This window comes from Saccostrea echinata, unplaced genomic scaffold (assembly GCF_033153115.1).
Source record: "Saccostrea echinata isolate AGI-Se365-2 ecotype Australia unplaced genomic scaffold, CSIRO_AGI_Sech_v1 ptg000009l, whole genome shotgun sequence".
NCBI classification, from domain to species: Eukaryota; Metazoa; Mollusca; class Bivalvia; order Ostreida; family Ostreidae; genus Saccostrea; species Saccostrea echinata.
In genome coordinates this window covers 13,987,585-14,005,587 of record NW_026889758.1, presented here as the reverse complement: position 1 = coordinate 14,005,587, position 18,003 = coordinate 13,987,585, and the positions used below count along the sequence as shown (strand labels likewise).

The following is an 18,003-nucleotide window of genomic DNA, read 5'->3' as shown; positions in this document are numbered from 1 at the left end:
CCACCCCGTCGTTGCTACAAGGTCAAGCACTGTCAATTTCCACGAAATGGACATTTAATTAGTTTGGTTTCTTTTTTTTTTTTTTTTTTGCCCATCAGATTATTTTGGGAAGTAGCCCCTCCCCCTATTTTTGGTGAGTTTAGTTTTTTTTTTTTTTTTTTTTTTTTTTTTTTTTTTTTTTTTTTCTTTTTGCTTGACAGATTTTTTTGGGGGAAGGTGCCCCCTCCCCAACTTTTGAAACCGTTGCTACAAGCCTACTGCTTGACTTGTAAACTTATTGTTAGAGAAACAAAGGTTATTTTAACCATAAAAAGAAAACTAGAAAAAGATATTTAAGATAAATAGTTTAAAACCCTTCAAATTATAAAACATAAGTTCATCTATTTTAGTCAAGGACTATTTTTGTACTTTGTGGTTTTAGCTCTTAAAATTTTATCTGATTTTGTCAAATATTGCTCTACACCATATTGTACACATGCATAGCAAAGTACAGTGTAGTATATTGTGGTGGTGTCACTATTTTCCCTAGCTTCAACAGCATGTATGATGGTTTAGTCAGACTTGTAGCAACAATTTCAAAAAGGGGGGGGGGGGCAACTTCCCCCAAAAAATCTGATAAAGGAAAAAAAGACCAAAAAAAGGGGGGCAATATTTCTCAAAAATCTGACAAGCAAATATAAAAAAAAACACCTAATTTCACTATCCAAATCCTGGAATTTGCTAGTGCTCGACATTGGAGACTAGCATCTAAGGGAAAATTTACTAGAACGATATACTTTACTCAGAACCCCCACCCCCACCCCCCGCATTCTACGGACCTGGGTTTAATAGCTGGTTAGTTAATAGTTACTGAATCATATCTAATCTTTCAATATTGCTGAAGATGGAAAATATTCATTCAAGACAAAGATTTATTATTATTTAAAATTAAACATGGAGACATAGAAAGAATGTACAATAAGCCTCGAGCATTCTGTCTTCGTCAATTCACTTTATTTCATCCGTTCCACTAAAAGTTAGAAATTATAAGCCGGAGTTTTAAATTCTATTTTTTTTTTTTTTTGTTTTGTTCAAAACAATTCATAGATAATTGTAAACACCTCCTCCAAGTCTACTTTCAACTTTGATTCCGATTCGGCATTTTGTGTACGAGTTGCAAACTGGAAGTGACGTGTACTTGATAATGTACAAAACCAAACGGGGAAATCGGAAGATTTTCGGATTGTTCGGCAAAAATCTGGTGAAAAGCATTGCCCGCCGTGTCACAAGAGAAAAATAATAACTATAATAAAAATTTGAGTTTAAAACGACTAAATCAGGAGAGTTAGAAACTATAAGCAAGTAAATAAATTGCAATCTCATTATTTTAACATTTTATAACAGCTTTTTGAGCAGAGGAAATTCGGGTCAGGAAATTCGGGAGCACATTACTCCAAAACTACACACTAACATTATAATTTTTTATTAGCAATTTGTAAAGCAAGCAAATCACTATAAATATAGCATAAGATATCAAACTTTTAATTATTCTTTCATTATTAAAAAATACGTTGTACATATACATGAACCTATTTTCCCAATAAATTGTCATGATATAAATGAATCAAAATTAATTTGTCTTTCTGGCTTTTTTCTTGCACTATTTTGTTTTAAAATTAAAATTTCAATATTGTGGATGACATCTTTTTCAAAAAAATATTTTTATATTGTTTTTATTGTTGTTCTCAATTTTTTAAAAATTGGTTATAAAAATATCACTTTATCATACAGAGTTACCCCCCTTATTTTAGTGCGTCATAATTTTTGATTTACTCACTAGAACCTTTTCTTATAATATTTTATGAAATATATAAAGGTACTTCTTTCATTTTATGTGGATGTTTTAGAGTTTTAATTACTCCGAAATTAGGACTTGTCAGTACCATACTCCCTTAAACCCAATTTTTCACAAAGAACATGATTTTTGGCTCAATTTTGCGATTTGTGGCCTTTTTTTATCGATTTTGTGAACGCTCACGCGATCATATTATATTGTACACCGCCTTCGACGGCACCTATTTTAGTGCCATATTTAGGGACCGGTATACTAGAAGTGTCCCCTATATTCAAGATATGGCCAAAAATCTAAGTTGAAAAGTGCCGAAATTCCCAGAAAAAATAAAGGAATCGGAATTTCCAGGTAATATGCAAATCTACACATTGTGTCCTAAATATCTGCAAAGTTTGACGAAATTCTGTGCAGCGGTTTATGAGGAGTTGCGCTGACAAAAAAACAAGACTGACGGACTGACTGACTGACGGACGGGTCAAAACATTATACCTCACGCAACTTTATGCGTGGGGTATAATAAGGGTGGGAATTCACAGATTACATAGGTGTTGGATTCACACACAGTTTTCACTGTATCAGTGAAAAGCACCTACATACATATTAGGAGCTGTCCTTTTAATAAAATACAAGCAAGGCTGGGCAAAGGAAAAAATAAATCACACATAGAAAATATAAGAAGTAGTTCATTTTTTGGGTTGCAACACACCCTTTCCCTTAATAGTTTTCCTCCAGTGATCTTCAAGTCATGCCAATGGCATTGGTTCAAGGTCTTGACAAGCTTTTATATCTATGAGGTTCAAGGTCTTGACAAGCTTTTATTTTTATGAGGTTTAAGGTCTTGACAAGCTTTTATTTTTATGAGGTTTAAGGTCTTGACAAGCTTTTATATCTATGAGGTTCAAGGTCTTGACAAGCTTTCATATCTATGAGATTCAAGGTCTTGTCAAGTTTTTATATCTGTGAGGTTCAAGGTCTTGACAAGCTTTCATATCTATGAGGTTCAAGGTCTTGACAAGCTTTTATTTTTATGAGGTTTAAGGTCTTGACAAGCTTTTATTTTTATGAGGTTTAAGGTCTTGACAAGCTTTTATATCTATGAGGTTCAAGTCTTGACAACCTTTCATATCTATGAGATTCAAGGTCTTGACAAGCTTTCATACCTATGAGGTTCAAGGTCTTGACAAACTTTTATATCTATGAGGTTCAAGGTCTTGACAAGCTTTCATATCTATGAGGTTCAAGGTCTTGACAAGCTTTTATATCTATGAGGTTCAAGGTCTTGACAAGCTTTCATATCTATGAGGTTCAAGGTCTTGACAAGCTTTCATAGCTACGAGGTTCAAGGTCTTGACAAGCTTTCATAGCTATGAGGTTCAAGGTCTTGACAAGCTTTTATTTTTATGAGGTTTAAGGTCTTGACAAGCTTTCATATCTATGAATGCTGGTTTCAGATATGAACAAAACTAATGGACTGACAGGCAAAAACAGATTAACTGACAGAGTGATTCCTATTCTGCAGGGGGCCATATAATTATAATCAAAATTTAATGGATTAAGCTTTACAATAAATTGATTGTACAAAAACACATTACTATATCAACATACATGTATAATTATTTATAAAAGTTCTACTAACTTTTTACAAGGTTACAAAATGTACAGCAACAACTTAGGCAAAACAACTTATGAATGTAACAATCCAAATACACTAATATATATGAGATCTATAGTGACAGACCTGTGTTTCTTTTTTCTTTTTTGTGGTCATCCAAACGTTTTATTAGAAGATCTACAGCATTATTGGATGGAGCACAGAGACAAATCCGCAAATGGGACCCACAAAGCTGCAGGAAGAAATTATTTAATACAGAACACAATCCTTAGTTTAAAGATATCCATTTCATAAATTAGATACAGAAAGGAATGTACTAGGGGTTATCAAAAAGCTTGTGGACAAGTGCCATGAAATTAAAACCGCTTGAGGTACATCAATGAAGTTTTATACATAAAGATATCATCATCTTTTCTATTTATACGATAAACTATATATGTATCTTAAATTTTATTTTTTTAATAAATTGTTAATGTGTGTGTAAGCAATGGCATGTCTGGGTGACAACCACAAAACATGATGTATTTTCTTCCTGAGTGTTAAGAAAAAAAAGCACTGTCTCATACATGTACAACAAATTGAAAAACCAGTTCTCATTTGAAGTTTATAGAGGCAAAATCAGGATTTGTAAGATCCAAGACACTAAGTCTGGTAAGGTTTGAATTCTCTAAAATATGTATCTCTATTTTGTGAAATCACTAATTTTTGTGGGGAGATTAATTTTCTTTGTTTTTATGGTATGAAAAGACCAATTAACAAATTCTATCCTCCAAGAAATTTTACAAGTACATATACACTGAACAATTCTTCCACAAAATCATATTCCAACAAACCATTACTTTTTCTCCAGTCATAAAAAAATGCCCCCCCCCCTTTGAAATTAAGCGATTTTGCAGTAATAAGATGTATTAATAACAATGGTTAAATGTCAAAGAAAAAATAAATTTTTCCTTGCTATAACAAACAAATGAGAAAAAAAAATGTCTGAAAATTATCCATTTATTCAAAAGAAAAAATCATAGCCAACATATTAGGTGGTATCAAAATAATAATTCTATTTCTACTCTGTGTTCAGTTATAATGTTATGGCAAAGGTCAACTCCTTCAACAGTATTTCAAACACCACATTCTAATTTCATCAAGTTAATAGAAAAAAGATGAAAATTAGGATGTGTTTATATTGTGATATAAATACCTGTAAAAATTTTTCTACAATGCCGACGACAGTGAGACTTTTGCCTGTGCCTGGGGGACCTTGAAGGAGACCGATCTTAGGCACCTGTGAATCCTGTAATATCATCTTTGATGCTGTACATATGGCCAGACGCTGGGAATCGTTGTACTGCTTCTACAACATAACACTTCAGTTAGAGAATCTTGAATAAAACATATCATGGAACACATGATTGTCATTATTTTTTTCTCAAGGACTGATGAACAGATCCTAAATCAGATTATAAAAATATATCAGTATGTATTACAGCCAAAGGATTAGATAACCTGGTAACCAAAAGATAGGATAACATGTTAACCAAAGGATAGGATAACATGTTAACCAAAGGATAGGATAACATGTTAACCAAAGGATAGGATAACATGTTAACCAAAGGATAGGATAACAAGGCAACCTAAGGATAGGATAACATGTTAACCAAAGGATAGGATAACATGACAACCAAAGGATAGGATAATATGGCAACCTAAGGATAGGATAACATGGTAACCAAAGAATAGAATAACATGGCAACCTAAGGATAGGATAACATGGCAACCAAAGGATAGCATAACATGTCAACCTAAGGATAGGAAAACATGACAACCTAAGAATAGGATAACATGGCAACTAAAGGACATGACAACATGGCAGCCAAAAGAAAGGATAACATCACAACCTAAGGATAAGATAACATGATGACCAACGGAAAGGATAGCCTCGATAGCATGGTAACCAGAGAATATGATAACATGGTAACCAGTGAATATGATAACATGGTAACCAGAGAATATTATATAAATATAAATACTGCATGTAGTTGAGTGTAACATTGAAAATTTTCACCCCAAGAAAACCATTGTCAACCGAGGCGCAGCCGAGGTTGACAATGGTTTTCGAGGGGTTAAAATTTTCAATGTTACACTCAACTACATGCAGTATTTATTATATTATACTGAATGTTTTATACAAATACATATTACAGTAACCTTGCGCGCATGAATTCTGCGCAGTCAATATTTTTTTGAATAATACCCGTCGTCAAGCAATGTTAACTGTTGCTACGCTGGTGGGCGTGGCTTCATTATTCAGCGGGTAATAGTGTTTTTTAACAAATGTTTCTCGACGAATCAGATTCAACTAATTTACATGAAAGTATAATATTATAACATGGTAACCAAACGTAAATTCAAAGAAAATCAAAAGCACGGGAGAAAATCTTTCAGTATAGGATGAAAAACTTATATTCAAACTGATTTAACTGACTGAACTTTAATCAAAATAATTTATTCATAAAAATGTGGAGTGTGGTTTTAAGGATCTTTAGGATCTAGGTTTTTTAAGATTAAATCTTTAAAAAAATTCTACTCCACTTATCATTATGAAGCATATCAGAGATATAACAGAAATAAAAGAATTTACTAGAGACTGCTTCTCAGGTTCAGCAACTGTAACATTTTGGTAAAACACTTCCTTCTGCCCAGGGGACAGGATGTGCTGACATAGTGGACTTTTGGGAAGACTGCTGACAGCATTAAACTGACGCACAGTGGTTACCAAAGAAGCCAAAGGCTGAAAAAAAAATATAAGGCCAACTTTAAAATAAGGTTTGTTGTCTCACTCCCGACTCAGGATGAAAAAATTGGGTTGGTAGGTAGGTGGGAAATTTTTTTTTCTGAGAAAATTTCAACATCAATGCTGAAATTTTAAAATCTATTTTCCGGAACGCATAAAAAAATAATTGTTTCCTGGAGGTTAAAAAGTTTTGAGCTGGGCCATTTTTAGCCAGTCGGTCTGGATAGGCAGTCAAACAATTTTTTAAAGATGGCCAATATATACATATAATGAAACTAAACCCTGCTGGTAGAATTTCTCTTCAATAGCCATTCAAGAGTAAAAATGAGAAGCTAAATGAGAAACTAAGTAATTTAAGTAAGTGATTATTTCAATCACTTTAATCCAAACTATAATTATAATTACTTATATTCTCCAAAACATTCACTTTGTTTCTAGTTATCATAAGATGCTAATGGAGAAAATATCCTATTTTCCAGTAAACGACCTTGCTGCCACCCAAGAAATTTAAAAATACTTTTAAGGACAGATGATACAAACAAACTTTTATCAAATATCCTGAAAATAACAATTTACATGTAAATCATGTTTATGTAAGTAAAATGAATAAGTTTAACCACATAGTTTTTAATTTTTCATTCGAAGTTTCACATAATGGGATTTAAAGTGACAAAAAATTGTATAGATTAATAAGGATGATTGCAGAAAAGTAGAATTTTGAACATCAAAAAAAGTTTACAATTTCTTAATAATTTAGAAATTTACCATTTGCATCATTCAAAATCAAAATAGGTCCAAAAATGTATACCTATCCAGACATCCATTTTTTGGTTCGTATCATCTGTCCTTAATACATTAATATCAATATATCTATTACAAAGTTTACCTCTTGCATTTAAATGATTTGGATTAATTACCTGTATGAAAGATAGTTTATCCAACAGGTGTTTGAAAAGTGGGCGTCGTCGACTGAGGATAGTTAGACACAGGACAATAGCACCATTCTGCCGTGCGGAAGGATCAGTTCCTGAAACAATGAAACATAATAAAAATATCAAGTAGGAGGTTAAAGGGCTATAATGCTAGCTTATGCCATATGACTGTTTCCGACAGATAAATATGTAATTAAACCATTTATAATGACCCCAAACTACGGTAAGCTTAAATGCCAAAGGCTACGTAAAATTCTTAACATTAAACATGAAGATACTTGAAAAATCAACGATTCTACAGTTATAGCCTTGAAAAAAAGAGAAATATTTGTGCTATACAATCTCCCCATCCAATTGACCTGTGATCTATGTACTCTGATTGTAACCTTCAACCTGGCATTCTATGATGTACCTAGCTTTTATTATCTTTGATCTTTTGTTCAGAAAAATATGAAAAAAGAGCCCCTTCTCAATTTCTGTCTTAATATACATCAATACAGGTAAATTGAATAAAACTGATACTGTGGAATCATTAAAATTCATGGGGGCCAATTTTCAAGGATTGCCTAAATTTAACAGGTTCAAAAGAATGTAATTCCATATATTCACTTATATCTACAAAAGGAAAGATTACTCTAAACCCAAATCATTAATTTGTTGAGGATGTGAATTCATTGATACAGGGTACCCATGAATTCCAGGAATATTGAGCCACCAAGAAATTTAATGATTCCATAGTACAGTCAAACCTCGTTATCTCAAACTTGATGGACAGAGAAAAAACTTTAACATATCCGAAGATTCGAGATAGGGTAAAATACTTAAAGAATAAGTAGTTGTGGTTTCCAAATCACTTAGACATATCCATGGTATTTGAGATATCAGTGTTCCAGATATCGAAGTTCAACTGTATTTTGTCACAGTATGAAAGAATATCATAGTGACATTTTGGCACAATGTGAAACAATATCAAAGTGATATTTTGGCATAGTGTGAAAGACTTTTGCTTCACACTTGTGAAAATATCAAATAAAGTGCCCCGCCACAGCATGATACGCCCGTCAAATATTGTTCAATTGTCATAAACAGTTTAGAGTACAAGAAAATCATGTAAACCTTGATACAAGGATTTCAATGATTTTTCCATTCCTTTTAATATTTGTTTATACATCTCCTGTGATGTAGGCATTAATTATAACAAATATTACATTATAGATCCTCAACTGGTTGTGTTAGAGCTTGACAAATGTCCATCTGTCCCCCCCCCCCCCCCCCCCCCCCCCCAGCTTTCAGATTTGAGAGACATGATGCTCTGAATTAGTTGATATTTTCAAAATATTAAATAAAAATATCATATTAAACAATATCAATTTTGTCTTAACAACTTAATCTATATCAAATTAATATTAAAAATAAAAGGCTGGCCATCAAATGACATATGCTATAAACTGACCAGCAGTTCTTCTGTCTAATTCCCAAAAGATACAGATAACAGCTGCTTGATCAGAGATCATCTAACAGAAATGATTGAGACAGCTAGCCTCCCTACACTGAACTCATTAATTAATCTTTAACTGCATGGATGCATGTCCACTCATTAATCCCAATGGATGAATGGATCTATATATACTATCTGCTTTGTAGTGCAATAAAAATGCATATTTATGTCACTCTGAAATTAAATTTGAAAACAAAGATTTTTTTTAAAAATTTGTTACAAAGATTTATAAAAAGAAACAAAAAACTTGTGTAATCTTGATGCAACGTTTTTAATAAGGTTCCTGCAATTTACTCTTAGATTTGTAGGGACTATCTACCATAATTAAAAACATTTTTTTTTAAATACTTGATTTTTTTTAGACTTAATGTCAGACTGGTTTTAAGCTGCAATCCCGAGTATAATTAGTTTTAATTATATTATATAATAATTATATTATTTAAATTATAATTTGTTATACAATATCAAATAAGTTTTAATTACTTTTCACCAAATTCATTTTAAAAGTTGGGCTAGCCAACTATTTAATCCAACACAGCTGATTCTTTTTGCCCAGTTCCCAAGAGATATAGATAACACCTGCTAGATCAGAGATGCTCTACCAGTTAGCTCCTCACACTAAACTCATTAATTTCTCTCTAATTTGACATGCAATTTTCTGTTATCAAATTCTTCTTGACCAGTGCTTGATAATTACACCCATGGGAGAGGTGGAATTTTTCCTTGTAACATTACATTTGTTATAGACTGCTGTAAAGTATATTATGAAAAAAATAAGTATTTTCTTGATTTAACATTTTTTTAATAAGGATACTGCAACACTCTTGTATTTTTGGGGATTGTGTAATGTAATAGTATAAAATATTTTTTTTTTTTAAATTTCACTTAAATTAAAGGTCACAGTGACCTTGAAATTTGTCGCGACACACCTTCTACCTAAGATGCATAAATTGACCAACTTTGATAATTCTAAGTCTTATAGTTTTCTAGTTATGAGCCGGACAGGATTTTTCCATTTTTGGCCAGAGCATCTTAATTAAAGGTCAGAGCGACCTACTTTCAATGTGCGACACACCTTCTACCCAAGAAGTATCAGCTGACAAAATTTGATAATCCTAGGCCTAATAGTATTAAAGTTATGAGCCGGACACGATAAAAGCTAACAGACGGACAGACGGACATGAACGCCATAACATAATACATCCCGTCTAAAGACGGGCGTATAAAAATCCTGTCCCACTCATGAATTAAATTCTATATCCAACAACAAAACATTTAATATCCTCTATTTATCTGTTAAATAAACTAAACCAACCTAAAACTTTGAATGTATTAAGGGTCTGTTTCACTTTCTCTGGGTGGGTATGGGGCTGGATTTTTTCTATGTATCCAATCTGGTCCCAATAATTTGGCTGGTACAATTTTTCATCCATTTTCCTTTCCTTGCTTTTCAGGTAATGGCCATAGTCTTTTATGATAACAAGAAATTTGTCACCCAACTGGTCATTTTTTCTCATTGTTTCGTACATCTGTTTTGTAATTATACCTGTAAAGCAAATGGTCAAGTATGTATTACCTGTACTCAAATTGTCAAATATCAGTAATATTTAGAGCTTGAAGTATGACAAATTAACAAAATAAATTATTCACAATTTAGGTACAGTGTATATTTCTCGCACACATACAAAAGCTGGATTACAGTATCTTATTGCTTCAATTTCTGAAGTCTTCATTTCAATGTTGGTTACTTAAAATAAGTGGTACAAGATTGTCACTTGGTGACTGATGATGTAACCTTGACTTTGTCTAACTGACCTGGAGGTTGTCAATAGGTGACTGATGATGTGACCTTGAACTTAATTCATTGACCTTGAGGTTGTCAAACGGTGACTGACGATGTGATTTTGAACTTGTCTAATTGACCTGCAGGTTGTCACTAGATGACTGATGAAGTGGCCTTGAACTTGTCTAATTGAACTGGAGGTTGTCACTTAGTGACTGATGATGTGACCTTGAACTTGTCTTCTTGACCTGGATGTTGTCACTCAGTGACTGATGGTGTGACATTGACTTTGTCTAATTGACCTGGAGGTTGTCACTAGGTCAGAGATGAAAAAGACCTTGAACTTATCTAATTGTCCTGGAGGTTGTTACTAGGTGACTGATGATGTGACACTGAACTTGTCTTACTGACCTGGAGGTTGTCACTAGTTGAATGATGATGTGATCTTGATTTTGTCTTATTGATCAGAAGCTTGTCACTAGGTGGCTAATGATGTCATCTTGAGTTTGTCTTATTGACCTAAGTTTTTCACAAGGTCATTGATGACATGATTTTAACCTTTTCTAATTGACCTGAAGTTTGTCACTAGGTGGCTGATGATGTGACCCTGACTTTGTCTAATTGACCTGAAGTTTTCACTAGGTCACTGATGATGGATGTAAGAATACTTACTATACCATGTGTATCTTTCAAATGCATTACTGGTTGCATTACTTTTTTCAACTGATGAATAAACAGCTCCAATTTGTGGATAAGAATTCCGGTTCTTCCATGTCTTCCAGCTTTGATAAGACTAAAATACAGGTTAAGATCATACGAACAAGTTAAATCCTCAAATTTTGATCCTCATGGGATTTACGTGACATATATGACTTACATGTATTGCCAAAAATCATTTGAAGGTTCCTTATAAATAATGAGGTTTTTTTGGTTAACAAACTTTAAATAAAATCCTCTATATTTATATTGTGGACATGAATTTTTAAGAATGTTCAGCGTGTGTTTATAAAGATCAACACTGGGTAATATTGACCTCCAACAAAAAGATAATACAGACCTCAAACTTTTTCTTCAGTCTATGCAAGTATTAATCTATAATCTTGGCATTCTTAAAAGCTCATACTAATCTTTATTGAACTTGTGTGTAAAGGCAGGAGACATAGTTAATATTTGAAGCATTATCTCATAGACCAAAGCAATGGTCAAAATTTTGTCATTAGAAAAAGAAGAGGTTCTGTTATCACCATTATTATTCTGTATTCCTTCTGCAGCGAACAACATTAAATAACAAATGTCATTACTCAAAACTAATAGTCTTCAATTTTACAGACATACAGGTAGAAATGTAGTTTTTTGTTTAAAGAGGAATGGGTCATACATTCCAAATTATTAAAAATGTCATAATACCAAAGCTCAGAATTGCATTTAATTCCTCTCTGAGTGTACTCAAGTGGTGAACCTATTCCACACCTGTTTCCTTCCTCCAGCAGTGATTTGGTCATATAATCCTATCCTACCTGTTCCCATGCCTCCTGAAGTAAATCTGGTCATAGAAACAAATCCTACCTGTTCCCATGCCTCCTGAAGTAAATCTGGTCATAGAAACACATCCTACCTGTTCCCATGCCTCCTAAATTAAATCTGGTCATAGAAACAAATCCTACCTGTTCCCATGCCTCCTGAAGTAAATCTGGTCATAGAAACAAATCCTACCTGTTCCCATGCCTCCTGCATTAAATCTGGTCATAGAAACACATCCTACCTGTTCCCATGCCTCCTGCAGTGATCTGGTTGTATAAACACATTCTACCTGTTCCCATGCCTCCTAAATTAAATCTGGTCATAGAAACACATCCTACCTGTTCCCATGCCTCCTAAATTAAATCTGGTCATAGAAACACATCCTACCTGTTCCCATGCCTCCTGCAGTAAATCTGGTCATTTAAATATCCTACCAGTTCCAATGCCTCCTACAGTGATCTGGTCATATAAACACATCCTACCTGTTCCCATGCCTCCTGCAGTGATCTGGTTGTATAAACACATCCTACCTGTTTTCATGCCTCCTGCAGTGATCTGGTCATATAAACACATCCCACCTGTTCCCATGCCTCCCGCAGTGATCTGGTTGTATAAACACATCCCACCTGTTTTCATGCCTCCTGCAGTGATCTGGTCATATAAACACATCCTACCTGTTCCCATGCCTCCTGCAGTGATCTGGTCATATAAACACATCCTACCTGTTCCCATGCCTCCTGCAGTGATCTGGTTGTATAAACACATCCCACCTGTTTTCATGCCTCCTGCAGTGATCTGGTCATATAAACACATCCCACCTGTTCCCATGCCTCCCGCAGTGATCTGGTTGTATAAACACATCCCACCTGTTTTCATGCCTCCTGCAGTGATCTGGTCATATAAACACATCATACCTGTTCCCATGCCTCCTGCAGTGATCTGGTCATATAAACACATCCCACCTGTTTTCATGCCTCCTGCAGTGATCTGGTCATATAAACACATCCTACCTGTTCCCATGTCTCCTGCAGTGATCTGGTCATATAAACACATCCTACCTGTTCCCATGCCTCCTGCAGTGATCTGGTCATATAAACACATCCTACTTGTTCCCATGCCTCCTGCAGTGATCTGGTCATATAACACATCCCACCTGTTTTCATGCCTCCTTCAGTGATCTGGTCATATAAACACATCCTACCTGTTCCCATGCCTCCTGCAGTGATCTGGTCATATAAACACATCCTACCTGTTCCCATGCCTCCTGCAGTGATCTGGTCATATAAACACATCCTACCTGTTCCCATGCCTCCTGCAGTGATCTGGTTGTATAAACACATCCTACCTGTTCCCATGCCTCCTGCAGTGATCTGGTTGTATAAACACATCCCACCTGTTTTCACGCCTCCTGCAGTGATCTGGTCATATAAACACATCCTACCTGTTCCCTTGCCTCCTGCAGTGATCTGGTCGTATAAATACATCCTACCTGTTCCCATGCCTCCTGCACTGATCTGGTTGTATAAACACATTCTACCTGTTTTCATGCCTCCTGCAGTGATCTGGTCATATAAACACATCCCACCTGTTCCCATGCCTCCTGCAGTGATCTGGTCATATATACACATCCTACCTGTTCCCATGCCTCCTGCAGTGATCTGGTCATATAAACATATCCTACCTGTTCCCATGCCTCCCACAGTGATCTGGTTGTATAAACACATCCCACCTGTTTTCATGCCTCCTGCAGTGATCTGGTCATATATACACATCCTACCTGTTCCCATGCCTCCTGCAGTGATCTGGTCATATATACACATCCTACCTGTTCCCATGCCTCCTGCAGTGATCTGGTCATATAAACACATCCCACCTGTTCCCATGCCTCCTGCAGTGATCTGGTCATATAAACACATCCCACCTGTTCCCATGTCCCCTGCAGTGATCTGGTTGTATAAACACATCCTACCTGTTCCCATGCCTCCTGCAGTGATCTGGTTGTATAAACACATCCCACCTGTTTTCATGCCTCCTGCAGTGATCTGGTCATATAAACACATCCTACCTGTTCCCATGTCCCCTGCAGTGATCTGGTTGTATAAACACATTCTACCTGTTACCATGCCTCCTGCAGTGATCTGGTCATATAAACACATCCTACCTGTTCCCATGCCTCCTGCAGCAGATGAGGGATAAATATGTCTACATAATCTTTGTAGTTGTCAAATTTCTCTGGAATAGGGAACACTACGCCTGACACAGGTGGGGGCTCAAAACAATGTCTACGAGTCTTGTCTTCTGAAATACCAAGATTAATTACCCTATATAAACATCCAATTAATCATGCATCTTGCAAAAACTGTTTTTTTCTAGGATGTACTTGAACACCTATTTATAATCTTAAAGAAATGCAGGTTATATGTATCGGTACATTAAGTTTGCTCATTATTTTCTCATACCCACCCTTCCTTCATGAATATTAAATTTGCAATCAATGAACATGCTGAAACAAACATGCATTACATTTTTACCAAGTGGCAGTAAATACATGTATTTTCAATTCTATAAAAAGCCCCATGCAGTGACCAATTAAAGTCTTGTAAAACTCATAACCATGACAGCAAGAGACCATGAAGCCTGATCTTCCAGAGCCATGCCATTCTTTTCTCTTTTTTTCCTTATTGACTTTCTCTAAATTATTTCCCCTTGAATATTATTTCCCTAAAATCTTTTTATAAATCTAATCAATGTTACTGAAAGGGCCAAGCACTTTTAAGGCACCTCTGATGTAAATGCATGCAGATGGCATTTCCTTGCACAAATGTTCATTTGCTAACATTAAAGCAAAAAGTCATGAGTTTTTGAAGGAAAAGTGCTCAACATCAAAGCAGGTAAATTCAAAAAAAATATAGATCTTTCATAACAGACAAATACATCCATCATTGGACACCTTTCAACAAAGATGTAATGGTCAGGAATGAAAACAATATGGATTCACCAAACAAGCAAGATTGATTCATACCATATAACTGGTATTTTCTGCGGTTGTCCATTTTTTGCGGAATTTTGCGGATAGGACAAATCCGCAAAAATTACAATCGCAAAATATTTTTCAATATTTCTTCAGATATATATTTCATACATGCAAGTATGATAAGTGGTGCATAAATGTCCTCATTAGCGAGAAAATTCGGGTGTCATCGAAATTCGAAAGATTTTAGATATCAGGATTTTTCCAAAACATATTGAATTAAAACGTTGCTGTAAATAATATTAATTTAATAAGTTTATACAAAAACATCTTTTCTTGTACCTACTTCTTTATTTTATACGGATATACATGTACATGTAAATGACTAGAAGAGATATCGCAATTAATAGTCCAAACTCCAATAGCTGCAAACAACACATAGTAGCTTTTCTTTCTTTCTTTAACATTTTTTTCAATCTTGTGTTTTATCTGGAGACCATAATTACTGCTTGTATACACAAAGTGGCTTGATTGTCTCGTGAATTTCACACAATGCAGATGACTGACAGGATTAGTTACGCCTCAATGCACATGGCACCTGTGATTGTACACGGTCAACTTTAGGTTACTTGATTATGCAACTGTTTGTTTGAGCTTAAAATATAAACACCAGATTAATTTTGATGGCAATTAACTATAAGTGTATTTTTTAGAATATGGCTTGGATGCATTAATTATCTATATAATAAAATATTTTAATAGATCGCATAAATTGTTTGTTACAATGTAGAATAAAGATTTTTTATTGTTGTTTGGGTGGATCGATACTGCAATAATTCATTTCAATTGGGACTCAACATAATTTTACAAAGACCAACTGAAATAAGATAGTAGTTTAGTTAAGCTTAAATACCAGTTCTCATGCAACTTTGATCAATACGTCTCAATGAATTTATAAAACGTCAACATGGCAGCTATCTGATAATTCTTGGAGATTGGTGATCATACCCAGTAAATACTTTTTTGCGGTATAATGCAACCGCAGAAATTGAAAACGCAGAAATTAATTTTCTATCTTTTAGGGGTTAAATCACAAAAATTTCCAACCGCAGAAAATACCCATTATACGGTATATCACTTGTGAACAGATTTCAAGACTGATCTCAACCAGAGTCACTCACGCATAAAATGTAGGTCAGAAACAGCATATGGAGCATGCATCAGAGTAAGCATCAGCATATACATCATATTTTTCCCCTACCATAATAGTAGAGACAGAATTGACATCAATACTGAACTAAACCAGAAAACATCAAATGTAGGTCAGATACAGCATCCATGGGAAGCATTAAACTCATCATAAATCACAACATGTTCAAGTTTGGTTTTGATACCATCTGAGATACAGGCAGACAGATGGAAAGACAGACAATGACAGTGATTTTTTAATAATAACCCCATCCCACCACCAACTTCAATGCAGGTCATGCAAAAATATTTCTAAACAAAATGTGATGTATAAGGGTAAGTAGTGATAAGTGCAGAATGTTTGGTGCATGATTAGCATACTAAAAATAGATTATACCTCTAGCTTTATCTGAAATAAATATTTAAACTTTTCTATACTAAATAAGACTAAAATATGCAGATAAATATTGTTACTGTAGATTCCTATTTTATGTGAGTACTTTAAAATAATCTAGAAATAATCTTAGACAAATTGTGAGAACATAAATCCATTAGAAGACTTTACAGATCTCGATTTTTTTTTCTTGCAAAATTATGTAACAAACACTTCCTCTTGTATATTCAGGAATCTACAGTATTATTGACTTAAGAACCTGTCAAAGTAACAATCAGTGATGTACATGCTTTTACAACAAAATGTCTAGGGTTACACATTATTTTTTCTATTATTTTTATAATTTATCATTTAGTAAAACACCAGACCTAAAGGGTAATATCAGTAAGAATTTTTATTGCAACTGGTATAACATGAGTTTTTCCTTGATCACATATTTGAGATTTTTTAAACTGGATCATTTATGCACTTTTTTTTAATTACAAAGCACAGTGGAACTTGCTGCTCTTCAAATTTTAGTAGAGGTTGACACAATATATCTAGCAAAAAATTGCACTTTAAACCATGATATATCCTTCAATTCTGAAATTCTTGATGTGAATTTTTTTTTCTAACCATTGGGAATGTTTCCGCTAACGATTCAATTGGGAAAAATATCACTGAAATAGAACAAAGCGGAATTTTCTGTCATGTCAGACAACAAATGAAATTTATTTCACATTACCTGTTAATCCATGTTTTAAACAATAAATAACAAGTATTCGTTGTTTGACATATTAATGTCCTTTGTCAGAAATGTAAGATACTAGACCGTCTACAACAATTGTCCCGTCGCCAATGTGGCGCAGTGGTAGAACGTCTGCTCTAAGGTCGTGGAGTAAGGAGTTGATCCTTACGTCACGGGTTCGAATCCCACTGTGGGATGTGGAGACTGGTCCTTCCGATGAGACTGTATAAACCGAGGTCCCGTGTTGCAGTAGGTGCTGGCACAAAAAAAGATCCCTCACTGCTCAATGGCCCTCAGTGCAGAGCATAGGTCAAAATTTGCAGCTCTCCACTGGCAAGTGGTGGTGTCTCCATATGAGTGAAAAATTCTCTCGAGGGATGTTAAACAACAAACATACAACATGTGTCCCACCATGATATGACTGAACTGTACTTTCGATTACATTTAGTTAATTCATTTAAAATGTTTCATGGTCAACTCATACACCATTTCATTTGAAAAGAATTATGATGTCATTGTAGTCTGTTCCTTGGTAGTTGAATTCAGAATTTCATGCATGATCTAGAGGGGGGTGGGGTGGAGGTCCAGAATTTGCAGAGTTATTTAAAATATATACTAAAGCAAATCAAAAATGACTTTGGACCCCCCCCCCCCTGGAAAACATGGACCCCACCACCACCATCACGAAATAGGTTTTTTCACGTTTGGATAAGGAATTTTACCCTTTTTTTTTTTGGCCTGTCAGGAAATTTTCTGGG

The 18,003-nt window shown here is 34.6% G+C and overlaps 2 protein-coding genes across 2 annotated transcripts in view; one reads left to right on the top strand and one right to left on the bottom strand.

Moving 5' to 3' along the window:
* The window catches only part of LOC133181828 (vesicle transport through interaction with t-SNAREs homolog 1B-like), a 206,400-nt gene that overhangs the window by 86,561 nt on the left and 101,836 nt on the right, over nt 1–18,003 (top strand). The window lies entirely within an intron of this gene.
* Nucleotides 1–18,003, bottom strand: part of LOC133183995 (probable helicase senataxin) — a 63,592-nt gene that overhangs the window by 23,839 nt on the left and 21,750 nt on the right. Inside the window, exons 12-18 of the mRNA XM_061318869.1 lie at nt 14,127–14,263; nt 11,117–11,237; nt 9,977–10,207; nt 7,149–7,258; nt 6,079–6,228; nt 4,639–4,791; nt 3,570–3,675 (exon numbers count right to left, since the gene is read on the bottom strand). Of these exons, the coding sequence (XP_061174853.1) occupies nt 3,570–3,675; nt 4,639–4,791; nt 6,079–6,228; nt 7,149–7,258; nt 9,977–10,207; nt 11,117–11,237; nt 14,127–14,263 (1,008 nt within the window). The remainder of the gene's footprint in view (nt 1–3,569; nt 3,676–4,638; nt 4,792–6,078; nt 6,229–7,148; nt 7,259–9,976; nt 10,208–11,116; nt 11,238–14,126; nt 14,264–18,003) is intronic.